At 48.3% G+C, this 16,127-nt stretch overlaps 1 protein-coding gene across 1 annotated transcript in view; it reads left to right on the top strand.

The window, feature by feature from the left end:
* Positions 1 to 16,127, top strand: part of Ttc23 (tetratricopeptide repeat domain 23) — a 65,117-nt gene that overhangs the window by 33,267 nt on the left and 15,723 nt on the right. Inside the window, exons 7-8 of the mRNA XM_026784432.1 lie at positions 5,075 to 5,236; positions 7,126 to 7,203. Coding sequence (XP_026640233.1) covers positions 5,075 to 5,236; positions 7,126 to 7,203 — 240 coding nt within the window. The remainder of the gene's footprint in view (positions 1 to 5,074; positions 5,237 to 7,125; positions 7,204 to 16,127) is intronic.

The following is a 16,127-nucleotide window of genomic DNA, read 5'->3' as shown; positions in this document are numbered from 1 at the left end:
GACGGACAGATAGACAGAAGACATAAGGGGGAGCCCTACCTGGGGATGTTAATGAATAATGAGATGAAGGAGTTGCTGTGATGGCCCCTATAGAGTACCAGTGGGGTCCAATGCCTGAGCTCTGTGGAAACCAGTAGAGGCGAGCGGGACTCGTGTCTCGTCATGGTCGCCACTTCCTCGCCCTCCAGTGCTCTCACTCAGCAGCAGGGCTGTGGATGCGCTCCTTTACTTAGCATTGTTCTAAAGTTGCAGCTGTGCTCCAGTTCAACAGGACTGCAAAACCACCAGCCTTGTCAGTTGCTTTTTGTGTTCCTGTCCTTCTCAGGCCTTGTCACCTTCATGTCCCGTGGAGGCCCTTCTGCGGCAGCCAGGTGGAAGAGGAAGGGGGAGGGTTGGGGGTGCAGGGGAGTAGGCGTCCAGGCTGCTCCACCAGCTTCGCGGGAGAAGTGCCACTCCCATGGATGGTATTGTGCAGAATAAGAAGGGGTCCTTGAGGAAAAGCGGGCTGAGGATCACTGGGACTTGGATGTCTTCATTTCTTTCCAAGTTGCCTTTTTTGTGTTTCCGACCTGTGGCCAGGTTAATATATATCCACAGAGATAAATTATTGTACAAATAAACCAAACTACATCCGCTTCCCTACTAATGGATACGTAGAAGGATCCCCATTTTCACCGTCTCAGATTAAGCGTCTGTGGATGTGAGGGTTTCGTGATAGAGGGTGGACACGCGGAGGGCACGCAGGGCAGCTGAGCAGAGCACTAGAAGCTGTCTCGATGCGGTAGAGCCACAGCTCCTGAACCTACAGTGAGCAACTAATGCTGCCTTCAAGGGCGCAAACAGAACCTGGGCAGTCGAGCAAGATAGCACGGAGAGGAAAGTGTGTCTGTCAACGTGCGTTGGGACATTTGTTGCTTTAATGTGTTCCTTCTAGTTCATTCTATGTTGTCTGTACTGTTTAGTCCTGCCCTGCATCCCAGAGAGGAGGCAGTATGGGTTCACAGTTCTCTGACTGACAGTCACAGAGTCTGGACCATGGAAGGAGAGTAGGGAGGACTCCCTGGGTCCTCCCTGTAAGTCAACGGGGCATGGAAGGAGAGTAGGGTGGTCACCCTGGGTCCTCCTACAGGTCACCAGAGTGCTGAGAATCGCTGGTCTTTACTTACCACTCATCTTTCCACTCACAGAGAATGTCCCTTCTTTGTTCTTCTGTTGTAAATAGTAAAGACCTTGGCCTTGGGACTGGACACCCGAGCACAAGATCATTCTATTGGTTAACCTGTACACAGATGCCTTCAATATCCATTAAAAATTATAAAAGTTGGGACACAGAGAGGAAGTTAGCTAAGTGCAAAAACATAGTAAGATGCGTCTGTATGATTCCACAATCCAGGCACCCCACATTTTTGTGGCTCATCTGTGATCTCCTTTCGAACTGAAACCAGCTTGATATTTTTGTGTGTGAACTAGTGTTAGCACAATATCTGGCAAGTAGAAAGCACTTCAAAATTAAAATAACACTGAGCCAAATAGGAATAAATTAAACGAAGCCAAAATGAATGGAATTTTTACTGAATAAATGAGATGCTAATTTGACACATTTTAAACACCCTGGGTGTTCTGCACCACCCCTCCCTCCCTCCCGCATGTGATTTTAAAGAGCTTCCTGAACACTAAGTAATAAATCCGATCAGAAACTGAATTTATGAAATATATGATCAGTGTTTGCTTGTATAGTATCAGCCTCTCATGCAGGAAAGCGTTGCGGTCAGAACAATCGTGTGATGAATTCAGAGCCCCTAAACCAATGGTTTTCAACCTGTGGCCCGCCACCCCAGTGAGGTCGAAAGACCCCGTCACAGAGGTCATGTATCAGATATCCTGAGTATCATATATTTACATTGTGATTCACAACAGTAGAAAGATTACAGTTATGAAGTAGTAAAGAAGATAATTTTATGGTTGGGGGTCACCACAACTTGAGGAACTGTATTAAAGGGTCACTGCATCACGAGGTTGAGAACCAGTGCCTTGAGCCTTTGGGACCCATTTTCTTGCTATTGTAAATGGGTGTTTAGTGTTGTTGTTCTTTTGCTACTGGAAGGTGTCACTTTCAGCCTCCAGGCAAGAAGCAACTTGTGATCCTTTCAGAACATGTAATTATTCATTTGAAAATAATTGTGATGGGCAAATTTATTACCTTTCCCTGCATTGTGATGGCAATAGAGAGGAAACAGAAAACCTTGGCAATTTGAGTTTTATTCAGTCAGAAACAGCATATGTTGGTGTGTTGAATCTCTGTAAAGAGCCCTGGAAAGCCTTCCTGAGCATCCTGCAGTGGCCTCTCCAGTAGTGGGCCATGGGGGTGAATAGCCAGGAGGACGTACAGTCTGCCCACATAGTGTTTTTCTTTGGGGGGCAGTTTTACTCTTTCTTTTCTTTCTGCAAACACCAAACCCTTGATAACTTGATCCTACCCTTCAGCCCTGTGGTCTGAATGGCAGTCCATGAAACTGTGTTTTGAAATTGCTATTATTTCAGTATTGCAAATCAGAGTTTAAGAACAGTTTTTTTGGTGCCAATTTGAAACTAGTGACTGCTCTGGGGCTTCCTCAGTTCCCTTGTTCAATTCTTTCACAAGAATTCTAGTAGTGAGCAAGGTTGTTTTATATCCAAGCCTTTCTGCTTAAGAACTCTGAGTCTTCCAACAATGCCAGCAGGGGTGGCTGGGGCAAGCAAGCCCAAGCTCTGGCTGCTCGGATTTTAACAAATGAGGCAGCATAGCGTTGCAATACTACCTCTCCTTGACTGTAAGCTTGGAGACACATTCAGAGATGGGAGTGCTCCTTGGTGCAGACCAGAAGACCCTACTGGGATGACTTCCTCTCTTAAACCATTGCTCCTGCCCATGTGCTGGCATCAGTTGGCCTTGTCTCACACCGTGGCTGATGGATGAATAGCAACATTCAGGACATGGTACAAAAGCAGAATTTGAAGCCTGCATATGAAAGCCAGAGCTTACCTCCACTCTTTACCTTGAGATATCTGGACCATTTACCCTGTCAATGTTCCAGTATTGTAACCCACACTGAAGACTGCCCACCCAAATAGGAAGACAAGTTTCTGTGGGTCACCGTTTTGAAGGTTGAATGCTCACTTCATGGTGGCCAGAAAAACCAAGGAAGACCCTAGAGTCCCATAATCCTCTCTCAGAACACACTTCTAATGGCCCCAAATCTCCCACCAGGCCCCGCTTCTTTAACAGTTCCAGCACATCTCAGAGCACCTAGCTGGGAAGCCCTCCTTTAACACAGGCACCTCTGGGGAATATTCCAGACCCAGTCAGCACTCTCAGTTTGCCTACGTAAATTGAAGATCATAGAAAGTATCCTCAAAGTAAGTGTTACATTGCAAATGAGAACTAAAGTACAGCTTAAATCTTAGTGCTTGTTGTCACATTCTGCCTGCCCAGCCTAGTGTTTTCCTCTCTGTGTTGCTCCATGGGGTTTAATCTTCATTGCTAAGATGGCTGGATTTAGAGTCCTAACAGATACACCTCTGGGCATGTCTATGAGGGGGGTCTCATGTCTCCAGAGAGGAAACGGAGAGAGCAGGAGACCCATCCTCAAGTGGTTGACTCCTCCCACCCAGTAGGGTCCCAGGCCGAGAAAAAGGGGAAAGGAGAAAGCCTGAGGAGTACCAGCACCCTTCTTTCTTCATAACGGAAGCACAGGGTGACCAATAGGCTGGTGCTCCTGTCACCATCCCTCCCATCGTGACATATCCACTGTCCCATGAGCTAGGGTAAGCTGTTTGTGTCCGTTATTTTCTCATAAGAGTAAGAAAAGTGGGCTGGAGGGATGGCTCAGTGGTTAAGAGCACTGGCTGCTCTTCCAGAGGTCCTGAGTTCAATTCCCAGCAACCACATGGTGGCTCACAACCATCTGTAATGAGATTTGGCGCCCTCCTCTGGCATGTGAGCATACATGGAGGCAGAATGTTGTATACATAATAAATAAATAAATCTTAAAAAAAAAGTAAGAAAAGTAACGAGCCTGCGCTCTTTGGCAGTAGCCCCAAGCTGCCCACCGTCCTGAATGAGCACATCATATCAGATCATTTAGCCCAGCTTCCCATGACTGTCTGCAGCTCGCCCAGTAGGCATTCTTCAAGTGATTATTGGAGGGATGTAAACATATTTCTCACGGTCTTTTTAAATTTTAATTGTTACTTATTTGTGTGTGTACGCATCTCTGTGCAAAACACAAGGGTGAGAACAGATTTTTGCTCTCCTTCCTACATAAGTGTGTGTGTCTATGTGTGAGATCACCTGTGAGCTGCCTGATGTCTGTGCTGGGAATCAAACTCTGGTCCTCTGCAAGAACAGTATGTGCTCTTAACCACTGAGCAATCTCTCTGGCCCAGTTTTATTTTTTTCCGATTTGAAATGTCGACAGAGAGATGATTAGTAACGTTTTCTTTGAAGGGTTATATTTGATATTTTATTTGAAAAGATTTTTTTATTGTGTTTATACAATACCATTTTTTCTATTGAGCGGTTTTAAAATTAACTTTATTACGAAGGAACTGAGCAGCTCCCCGTGGGCCTCTTGCAGAGGGTGCAGTCAGGGGAGCTTGGGGTTCTGAGAGCAAGCTGCCCCTCTGCAGGAGGATCAACACTGTGGCTGAGCAATAGGCCAGGAGCTGGGCTTGCCTGCTTCCTGTGCAACTCAATAGAAATTTTCACTTCTTGAGATTCTTGAGACCTCTCCTCCCCTCCCCCACCCCCACACCTTGGTCATCTTTGCTGAGTCAAATGACCATAAGCTTTTAAAGGATTTATTTCGGAGATTGCCTCCAGCTGCGTTTTCCAGCCAAGTGAATTCTGCACCCAGGGTTCTGGCCTCCACCCAATGCGTTTCAAATTCCCAAAAGTCAATTGCATTTCTTCATCAATCATCCCTTCCAGCATGCTGGAAAGTTCCTTGGCTTCCTGCTTATCACTGCTAGGATGGTTTCCCATTGCTGCTGCCAAGCAAGTAAACACCTTGTTTCTTTCTCTCTGTGGTGACAGGCACATCTCATCGTCCTGAGTAAAAATCCCTCCCCAGAGGAGGCTGCAGACTCTGCACACTTTATTGCCCGGGCTGCTGTTGCTTCTGGAAGGCACGAGCACTACGGTGAGAACAGACCCTCTCTCTCCTACACAAGCGGCTTGGGCGTGTGTCACTGGTGGGTGAGGCTGTGGCGTGAACCCTCTGCCCTGTGGCTCAGCTGCTGTGCAGCTTCCCTGGGCTTTCCTCTATCTGTCCTTTAACCTTTCAGAGGGTCACCCTTCATCCAAAACACCACTATAAACAATGGGAAATCATGCACAGGCAGCCGATAGGGACATCTCTGCTTTTCCAAGGCGGCTACTGTTGAGCAATAGGGGCTGTTGAGCTATAGGGCGACAGCTCTGAACTCCGAGCTCACTTGGCAGGGCTTTCAGCCTGGGTAAAATGTACACAGTGTCAGGATTTCAGAAGGAAGCTGCCATTCAGTATGCAGTTTCTTATCTTGGCAGGAGAGTTAGAACATGGGATTTGGGGATTCTCTGCTCCACCATCCTGGCCTCCTGTGCACGACAGGAAACACATTCTAGTGATTTTGGTGGGACCAAGCTATTCAGAAATGGTGTGTAGCCTACACAGAATACAGGTATATTTCAAGATATCAGATAGAAATCATCGTGACTAACATTGATTCCAGGATGACAGAAGTCAGTGTTGGAAGAGTGTGGAGTCAGTTCAGGAAGCAGGAGTCAGGGTAACAGGCCCGACTTCGGAGGTGAAGGGGAAGCCCCAAGGAGCAACCTGGTCCAAAAAGATAGTAGACACGCAGGGACTTGGTCTGTGCAGGAGCTGGTGCAGGGTTCCATAGGTTACCCTCTTCTTTCCACCCGCCTGGTTTACCCAGCAGACCTGGAAGAGCCCGAGCAGAGATGGAAGGAAGAGCCAAGTGAATTGCTAGTCCCACCCCTCACCCCGCGCTTTGAACATCCTATCTACCCGAGGTAGTCCAATGCGCCTTCAAAACCGTCAAAGAGCCCCAGACTTAAGACAGCTTTTTGTTGTCTTACACTCCATTAATGGGAGAGAGAAAGAAACTTCTGTCGCTCTCAATCAAACATTGAAAATATACATCTCACACAACCCAGATATCTATATGGACCCCAATATCTACAGTAATCTAATGTCTAGACAGTGTGAACGTATCAGATAGTTAAGGGAAACTTAAGCAGGTGGCAGACGGCCGTTGACTATAGAATGAGAGACTACACAGAGCAGTGAGGACCACTGCAAGCTAAAGGAGCCTCTGCTTCGCTGTGTGGCTCTAGCAACATGGCTGCACGTGGCAGGCAGCTTTTATTGTCCAGAGAAGGAAGACATTTTGGATGTTCAGGTGAAACCTCCAATTGCTGGTTGATGGTAACTACCTCAAATGTTTAAATATTAAAAAATTTGTTTAAGGTTAAAGTGAGTGTAGGGGCAGCTTTGATCCCGGGTAGCCCTGCGGTTCTATAAGGAAGTTGCCACGGCTCATAGTTTTCCTCATCTGTGCACAACATGAAAGACAGAAATTTGGGGTCCAAGGCTTCCTTTATTCTGTTTGATTTTTAATCTCTTTTTCAAAATATATAAGGTTTCCTACCTTAACCACTTTTACATTTATGGTTCCAAAGAACTTAACACTTTTTTGATATGGTTTTGTTTTTGTTTCTTCTAGACTGGGTTTCCCTATGTAGGTTTGGAGCCTGTCCTGGAACTCACTCTGTAGACCAGGCTGGCCTTGAACTCACAGAGATCCACTTGTCTCTGCCTCCCAGAATGCTGGGATTAAAAGTGTGCGCCACCACCACCCAGCTGATATGTATTTTTTTGAAACAAAGTTTTACTCTGTAGCCTAGGTTGACTTCAAACTCAGTCAAGGCAGTCCTCCTGCCTCAGTCTCATAAGTACAAGGTGAACCACCATGGGTCCAGACCTGTAGCTTCTGGCGGACGTTTGTCATAAGGTGAGAAGAACTTGCTGTGGGAGTGTTTCTGTAAAACTGGAGGTCATGCCCTGCTTCTACGGGCTTCAGGTTAAAGGTGTCAACAGCAGCTTTGAGAGCACCGGCACCTGCTTTCAGTTGTCACTTCTGTCAGAGCTGTTTCCTGCGGTATCTGCTTCTCTCTCTCTCTCTCTCTCTCTCTCTCTCTCTCTTCATTGCTCTACACCAAACTGACAAATTCCAGGTGGGCACAGGAGCTGCTCTCTGTTAGACCCCTTTCAGATTTGGGCACCTACCAATCAGAGGACACCTGAAACACCTGTCATCTTGGTAACAATAGTGGCAATTCGATGGGAAATTCAGCCACCAAAACCTTAAGGTGAGGACACATCTTGGTTGTTCCTGAGTTAAGACAACTGGTAGGTTCTGAGCATTTAAAACGGGTAGAGGTAGAGGAAGACAATGGTCTCTTCTGAGAGATGACCCTAACTAACAGCTGAAAGAGGCAAAGGCTAAAAACGGTCCTTTTGCCTGGAGACTATTCCGGTTCTGAGCCCCACCCAATACACAGTGGACTCTCTTGTTGACTATAGGGAGTAAATGATGGCCAACGGAGATGATGCACAGAGAGGGCATCGTTCCAAAGCGCAGTTAGACCCATCTGCTTTGCCCTTCATAGAATCGGTGATAATCCAAATTGAGTTGTTTGTGTGTGTGTGTGTGTGTGTTTTGTTTATACACACACACACACACACACACACACACACACACACACACACACACACATATATATATAGCTGGGTTTGCCTCCCTTACAAAGTGGGGGTGATAGGAGCACCTCCATGGTACAGACGATGTGTGTACTAAATGACTCATCCTGGCGTCGGACACACTGGCCTTGCTTTACTTAGCTCCAGTTTTAGATGAAGATTCTTAGTCAATAGAAAACGTGATTTTTTTTTCCAAGCCATTGAATATCAAGGTCTGCGCCCAGAGCGTCATCCCCAGATGCTTTTTTATCATTTGTTATACGTAAGAACTGGCCCTGTACCTTCCTCCTTTCTTTCCCTACCTCCGTGCAAGAGTCTGTGGAGTCTGGAGCAAACATAGGGCCTTGAATGAGTGAGGGCAGCCTAAAGACAAGGATGTAGAGAGCCTCTGGGAAGGGCCAGGACCCAGAAGCCTGCACAAGGTCTACCCTTAGCCCCTGTGGCTGACCAGAGAGAACACTTCCTGATGGGCATCCAAAGAGCTCCGCGAGGTGTATGAGGAGGGGAATGGCTGGAGAGCGGGCGGGGCTGGAGACAGGACAGGGAGAAGTGACTCCAGGACACAGGAAATAGCAGTGGCAGCTGCAGCAGCGTGAGAACTGTGTGCAGCCACTGCGCTTTCTCCGACTGTTGTCAGTACCTTCCACAGCCCTAGAAGCACAACCCGTCACCTCCAGCGTTTCAAAGATGCTCCCACAGCCAGTTCTTCCTACCAGAACGTTCTCTCGGTCGGGAGAAGCTCTTCCTGTCTGTCTCTGTCCCTCTTTCTGCACCAAGTCCAGATGAGCCTGAGGGCTGCTCCTTGATTGGTCCCTTTCAGATTCAGCACCTGCCAATCAGAGGACCGCTATCACCCTGATGATAACAGTGGTGATTTGATGGGCAATTTGGCTACTAAAGCTAAGCTAAGGACATGCTAAGTGAGGATGCTGGCAGAGAAGCCCATGGGGTAGAAGGACATGCCACGCCTGTTGTCCGGTAGCAGTGTGGACCTCAAAAGAGCTGTGTAAAGCAAACAAACTCTTCCATGGCCCAAGTAAATCAGAAATGAGTACCTGGGCGGAGGAACCACCCCGCCCCCTACAATTATTCCAACTGTTGAAGCCTGCTGTTGTCAGAGCCTTTGTTCCCTCGGTGGCAGATGAAGACAAGACTGGAAACCAAGTGGCCTCGCCAGCGCATGGAGACCCAGGCTTTGTCGTAGCTTGTGCCTGCAAGTGTGCTGTGCACGGGCCGAACAAGAACAGCCTGACGGGGGCCCAGGGATTCAACTTCTCTCTGAAAGCAGGAACAGGACAGACACGGAAGGCAGGGAATACAGCTGGAGACCAAGCAAGCACAGTCCCCCGCGTGCCTGTTATCTCTCTGATGTCCCCTCTCATAGAGGAAGCCACCAAGCCAAGGCTGTGAGACTCCCACCCAAGGCTGTGAGACTCCCACCCAGGGCTGAGGACTGTCCAGGCCTCTGCTGCCCCCTGCAGGAAAAAGGGAGGAGGACTACTGGGAACTTACAGAGCGGCTATCCCAGTCTCCACCCCTCCCTGCCCCTGCTCTCACCCACCCAGGACTTTCTGACCTGGACTGTGATCACTTCTGGCCCCCCGAGTCCTAGACAGATCCTCCAGAAACAAACGTGCATGTCTTTCAGAGTATCACGGGGCAATCTGGCCTTTTATCTTTTATATTTAAACCTGTTTGTACCTCACATAGACTTTTGGCTTTGCTTTTGCTTTTGGAGAAAAAAAAAAAAAACGTAACAACAGAATCTTTAAAAAGCCTAATTTCCCATTTGAGGATTTTCCCGTCTTGCCTGTCTGCTTCTGCTTTCTACTGGATGTCCTTTGAAGGCACTGTCTGCTAAAAAGCGATGCCACTGGCCCAGACGTAAGGGTTTCAGGCCACATGCTGGAGCTGGTGCCTTTGCTCCGCGCCATCCTGCATTCCTCGCGCAGACAAAACTGCCCTAGAAGTCTGGGAGGCTTGTGCTTGCGTGAAGATTCCCAATTCAGGCTGGTGGAATGTCACTAACCTGGGCCTGGCCAGCTTCCCAGAGCAGCCATAGACAAACTTGGTATTAACAGCTCTCCCAACCCTTCTAAGTGTCCAGGGCCTTGGCCTTGTGTTTATAACGCTTCTCCTTAAGGATATTAAGATGAAATGGTCCCCAGCCAAGTACATTTCAGTGTAAACCTTCGTGCTTCAGGGCCTGCTCCGTGCAGGCAGCCTTGTTTGGAAATGGCCCCATGTGGTCCTGGGCGCCAGCAGGCTAAGGAGTTCTGTTGGAGCCTAGGGACAGGGATTTCTGAGTAACTGGATTCCCTGTGTACAATTTCTTCTATACAAATACATATATTTCCCGTCCCCCACTGGTCCTAGCCTCTCCCTACATTTTGCATAGGTAGAATTTTTTTTAAAAAGGTGTTTCTGAAGCTTTTTCTCTTTTAAAGTAATTACTGGTCTCCTTGACCTTCCACGCCCCCCCTTCTCCGCAACTCCTCCTCCTGTGTCCTCTCTGCTCTGCTTGCCATGGGCACACCCCACCCTTCCTCTGCTCCTTGAACCTTGAGTGTCCTGAGAGACCAGAAGTCAGGTGGCCCCAGGCATTTGTTGCTGTTGGAGCCTGGGGGCTCCTGGCAGGTAACACAGCCCCAGGGAGCAGCCACTGTCCTAAGCCTTCACCTTCGGAGGCCCTCCTCAGCTGCTTCCTCCAGCCCTTCCCCTGAGGCCGCCATGGTGGAGCTGTGGTGTGGTATAGTCCTACTGGCAGGAATCGAGAGACACCACCTCTGGTGACTTTCTATGTCCCTTCATTCTGATGTTGCCGCTCTTGATCTCCTTTTCCTCCTCAGTCCTCCCATACCCAGAGCCCTGTGTGCTCTGAGAGAACCTTCCTCACCCCCACCGCTCTACTCAGGGCTCATAGCTTATAAGAATGCCGACCAACCTGCACTTGCCTGCCTGTGAGCAACATAAGCAGGTGTCTTCCCACACCTGCTCTGAGCCCCTTGGGAAGCAAGGGAGAAACGGATGTGGCCAAGAGAAGGAAAAGGAGCTTCTTACTGGCTTGTTTGTTTGTTTGTTTTGCCAACACTGAAGGATTCCCCTTTCAGAAACTTCCGGAAGTCACCCTCAATCTAGAGAACTGGAGTGCAAGGTCATTCAGCAAATTAAAGGCAGCCAAGGCTTTAGAATGGAGACTACACACTGCCTCCTTCCCATACCCTCCACCCAGAGAGGTGGTCACACTGAATGTCGCATCCCTAGTGCTAGCAATACAAGTAACCCAGCCTGAGGGCACAGGTAGGGGCTGTTCTATCGGCACTCTTGGGGCCAGTGGAAGGAAAGGGTGGTCTGTTACTCACCCAAGCCTAGATGCCTGGACCTTTTTACCTAGAGAAGAACCCAGCCTGGAGCAGAAACCTCAGGAACCCTACCTGGCCCGTTGCCTTCTTTCCTGTATGTCTGGAGTGAGGCGTGTGGCTCCTTTGTGCCATTTCTGGGCTGGCCAAATGCACAGCCTGTGATGGTCACGTTCACAAGGCCTGGGTCACCCTTTTAGTCACCAGCATCTAATTTGTGTTCAGAGCGTCTCCAAAAAATGTGCTATTTATACACAGATGCTTTTGATGCTTTTGAAAAAGGTTTTTTATTAAGGCATCTCTGTGGAGAATACATACCCTTCCCTAAACTCAGGGACTGGAGATCTAAGTTTGCAAAATGCCTAACCTCTGTTGGTGTGGCTCTGCATGGCACTCGATGTGGTGGAGGGGTGGAAATGGGGAGTCTGGACAGCTCTGAGTAGTGAGAAACCCCAACACAAGCAGGTCCCATGGTGTCTGAGCCCCTTGTCGAGCTCCGTGAAGACACTCGGCACCTTTATGGCCTGCAAGCTTCTTCTGGCATGGTGCCCATGTAGCCGCCATGTTTTCTGATATATATCTGCCCTCAGCCAAACAGATGAACTTCCTCAGATTGTACAGCAAGTTTAACAGCCCAGCCTCCCACTGTGTGGGGTCAGATGTGTGAGAGAAGTAAGGGGGCAGTCCTCAGGCCTTTCCCCCAACCCCGCTATGGCCCCATTAGATGGGTAGCTCGGGGTAGAAGTGCCCATCATGATCTCAGTGGATCAGTCTGCTGGGTGAAGGTCAGGCTAGGATTAGAGAAGTCCTCTTTTTAAATTTCTTGGAGTCCTTAAAGCCTTTGCAGTTAGTGTAAAGATTACTTTCTGAGACTGTTACAAAAGATAATTGCCACATTGTCCGGGGGAGCCCTCCTCACCCCTCCTCCTGCCTCAGAATAGCCTCAGGCAAATGAAGCCCAGGTGAACTGGAATTTATTTTAATTAGAAGTTCCTAACCAGAGCCAGGGAGACTTCTCAGAGGGTATGAGTGCTTACCACCAAGCCTGAATTTGGTTACCACCATTGTCTGAGTTTGATCACAGGGACACAAATGGTAAAAATGCATGGCAGCGATATACCCACATACAAATAAATGCACGCGCGTGCGCGCGCACACACACACACACACACACACAGTTTTTTAAGCTTCCCAACATCAATGGACCTCTCTGCAGCCCTCTAATTTCTGGCTCTTGGAACAAAGTTTTGTCTCTTGTCTGTGTACGAACCTCTCCACTCAAGTCTACCTGGCTTCAAAGTCCCCTCTGTAGGGCCAGTCAAAATCTCTGTCCAGAGCATCACTCCCTCCCTCTGCTGGAGCTCACAGACAACCCAAACCCTCGGCTGTGGTGGGAATGGCAGGAGATTTATGGTCCTGGCTCACCTTTGCCGTCAGGACTCAGATTTACCCGCTGAGTCATGCTCCCACGTTTCAGGGTATGACTTCATCTTTGCCCAGGCTCCTGGCATCAGGTTGCAGAGGATTCTAGAAGTGCTTTTTAAAGTTAAGGACGGCCATGTGCAAGAACACTGAGCTGCCTGCTGGTTCTCTGTGAAGTCATACCCAACCACAGAACACAGGAACACGCTGGGAGATGACTTCCTGTCCAGAGGCCATGGCTTCCTGTCTCTCTGGAGACTCTCTTATTGCTTGTTCAAGATGAGTCTGGGGAGCCCGTGCTCTCCCTTCTGGCCCTGGAAAACATTCTCTGTCAGGATACGACTCCTCTGCTGTGGACTAGCATGCTATGCTCTCTCTCCTCAAAGACCAGCCACATAACCATGGTTTGCAGTTCACTTAGGGCCGTGGAAAGGTGAGGGAGTAAGTCAGGTTCTTGCAATAAAAGAGTTTCCCTTTATCCCAGATACAGATAAAATGATTTTAGGTTTACAGACAGGGATAATGTCAGTGTCGATACCTGAGACCCCCTTTGTGCCGTGAAACAAGGGTCCTGGCATGTCATTACAGACAGGGTCAGCTTGCCTGTGACACCTGCCATCAGGGACATTCTGTTCCCTAGCCTTATTTTTCTCCTTCGGCTAAGAGACCTTCCAGGAACAGACCAAGGACAGGAAGTGCTAGGGTTACTGTCATATACCACCAGGCCTGCCCATCCAACCAGTTCTGTTTTACTCTCAAAGGATTGGTCCACACTCTTTTACCGGTTCCCAATTAGCTAGAATATCAAAATATCACATATCCTCCACTCCAGGAAACCCCAGTCTCATCAGACTTGGAATGTTCGTGTTAAGCTTTTATCTATAAAGTAAATGCCGCACCACCCCCCACACTGTCATCAGATTATCAAAGTGAGTGTCAGGGTCCATACTTTGTTTGAGGCATCAGCAATGAGATGATGTCTTCCATCTGGGAGAACCTTCTCCCATAAAACGTGGATACACCTGCTGCTCTGGGAAAAAGTTAGGGATGTTCAGATCAGCTATTGTTGATCCCCCTAAAGAGCCTGGAATGGGACATGCCCAGGAGAAAGTGGCAGGGACCTTGCAGATGACCATGGCTTGTTCCCAGACCCAAGTTTTCTGCCGTTGTTTCTATCTGGAAGACTCTTTCCCCAGGTGTTGACCTCTGCCCTTTCTGAAGATCTCATGGGAGGGAGGAATGTGCTTGGATTGTTTCTCAGCACCCAAGACTCCTGCTGCAAATTTCAGCCGTGTTCTCAGAGCTCGCGCTACACAGGACCGCTTATCAGCACACGATCCGAGGTTTCTGTGTCTTCGGGTCAGTCTGTCCATTCCCATTGTGTCTCTGTCTGCTCAGTGTCCATCTTGGCTGCCTGCTACTTCTGATGCATGTGTTTTTCAGCTGGCATGAGAGAAGCCCAGAGCTACAACTATGAAAATGGGCACGCAACTGCTTAATATCCGGAAGCTTTTCATTTTAGTGAGCGTGTTCATCACTGTATTGAACCTGTGTCTCGAATATCCTTTGCCCTCTGAGGGTGGAAAGGCTAAAAGCCTCCACTCAGACCTGTGCGGTTATACTCATTTCCATTGTAGAGGCCTTTGGCTGAGTTCATCCGCTCCAGCAACACCATAGATTAGGTGGCTTATAATTGTTTTCCAAAATCCTGGAAATTGGGACGCTCAAGGTCAAGGTGGAGCTGCCTCTGGTCCACAGACAGCTGTGTTCCCCTGGCTCTCCACGTAGGGTCAAGACAACTGTCCATCTGACTCACAGTGGCACAAGTCCCATCCTCATGACATCACCTTTAAAAGATTCCCTGGAGATGCTATCACCTTAGAGGTTAGAATTTTACCATGAATGTGAGGGGCACTCAACATGTAGACCATCGCTCTGGCTCTATTTGTTTTCTTTCGTGTTTGCTCTTAAAGATTTGTTTAATGCCAAACTAGTGTAAAGCATGTATCCAGGCAATATCAACTTTGCAGGTTATAGTTTCCACATGTGTGTTCTTCTGTCACACACAAACATTGTGGTTGAGATAGCTCAGAGGATGAGGCCTCAGGAATGAGCAGCAGGGGAGACATCTTAGAAGCGCCAGGTTGGCTCTGGGCAGGGAGCTTCACTCAGTTTCTGACCATTCAAACGGACTTCAGGTCTCGTCCCCGGGCCTGCTCAGGCTGGAAGAACCCAAACACTGAGTGGATATACTATTTTCTACTAAGTCCGTGGACTGTTTAAGGGGACCCCGGCGGCTTGACCAAGGCAAGCATGGCTCTGGCAGGCTTTGCCCTTCTCCCCTGTACCCTCTGCCTTGCTAAAATCCATGAGATTACATTCCTGTAGCTAGCCCCAGGTTCTGCTCCCTTACTTGGCCACTTCCTCCTCCTGAGGCTAACTACCAAGGTCCAACTATCAAAGTATTTGAGGTCCAGCAATCAAAAGTCCCCTTTGGCTCACCTAATTAACATACCTAATTCAAATTAAATACCTCATCCTAACACAAGGCTCCCTCCTATACCCTTATAGTGGTCATTTGCCTGTGTGCCACCTCTGTCCCCTTCTATCTATAGGCAGCCCTTTGTCCCTCTGGGAAACACCCCTACCCCTTCCCCCTTGTCCCTTTGTCCTCTATCTCCTGTGTTTATATCCTATCCCTGCCCTCTGTCCCTCTGGGGCAAGCAAATCTCCTTCATGCAGAGAATTTGGCTTTGGGGTCCCTGAGCTAACACCTTTCCTTTTACTGTTTAACTTCAGTAAGCTCCCTATTTTCTAGGGTTTGGTTACTTTGTCCACATGTCCTCCCAAGACCCCAGGGTGTTAAAGGCTTGGTCCCCAGTCTATGGTACTATTGTCCAGTGGTAGAATCTCTAGGCAGTGAGGCTGGGAATCCAGCTCATCCCTGATTCTCCTCACTTCTAGCTATCGGGACACACTCACCGTTACCCATCACATCATCACCAGAAGCCGCAGAGCGGCTGGGTCACAGGCTGAAACCTCTGAAAGTGTGAGCGCGGTTAACTGTCCTTCACGTTATGCTGATTCATCTCAGTTACTTGTTATAATGACAGGGCTGCGTGCAGCTGCAGCTCTGTGGTTCAGTTCCCTTTGCCGGGCTCCCTCTCTCACTCATATGGTTGCTACTTATGTCAAACTTCTCTTGTTTTATTAGTCCACGTGTTGAAGAGTTTAGAATGGTTGGGATTTTTCTTCAGTAGTGTATTAGTCAGATTTTCTATGTGTGTTGTTGTTCTGTGCGATATTTGTGTGTATATGTTATAGAATATATATAACAAGATTGCAGTCAGAGTCCATAAAACTGTATGAGTTGTGAGGAGTGACTTATTTCTAGGCAGAGATAACGATTTATCCACATGAAAATCCTCTAGTGTGTTTAGGTCTGGGATAGTCCCCACCCCCAACACTTTCTGTATCACCAAGAACACTGAGATGTCTGAAAAATAAGAAAGTAAATTACCAAATTGCCGTGTCCTTTTTT

This window comes from Microtus ochrogaster, chromosome 22, assembly GCF_000317375.1.
Source record: "Microtus ochrogaster isolate Prairie Vole_2 chromosome 22, MicOch1.0, whole genome shotgun sequence".
NCBI classification, from domain to species: domain Eukaryota; kingdom Metazoa; phylum Chordata; class Mammalia; order Rodentia; family Cricetidae; genus Microtus; species Microtus ochrogaster.
This window is presented reverse-complemented; position numbering and strand designations above follow the sequence as displayed.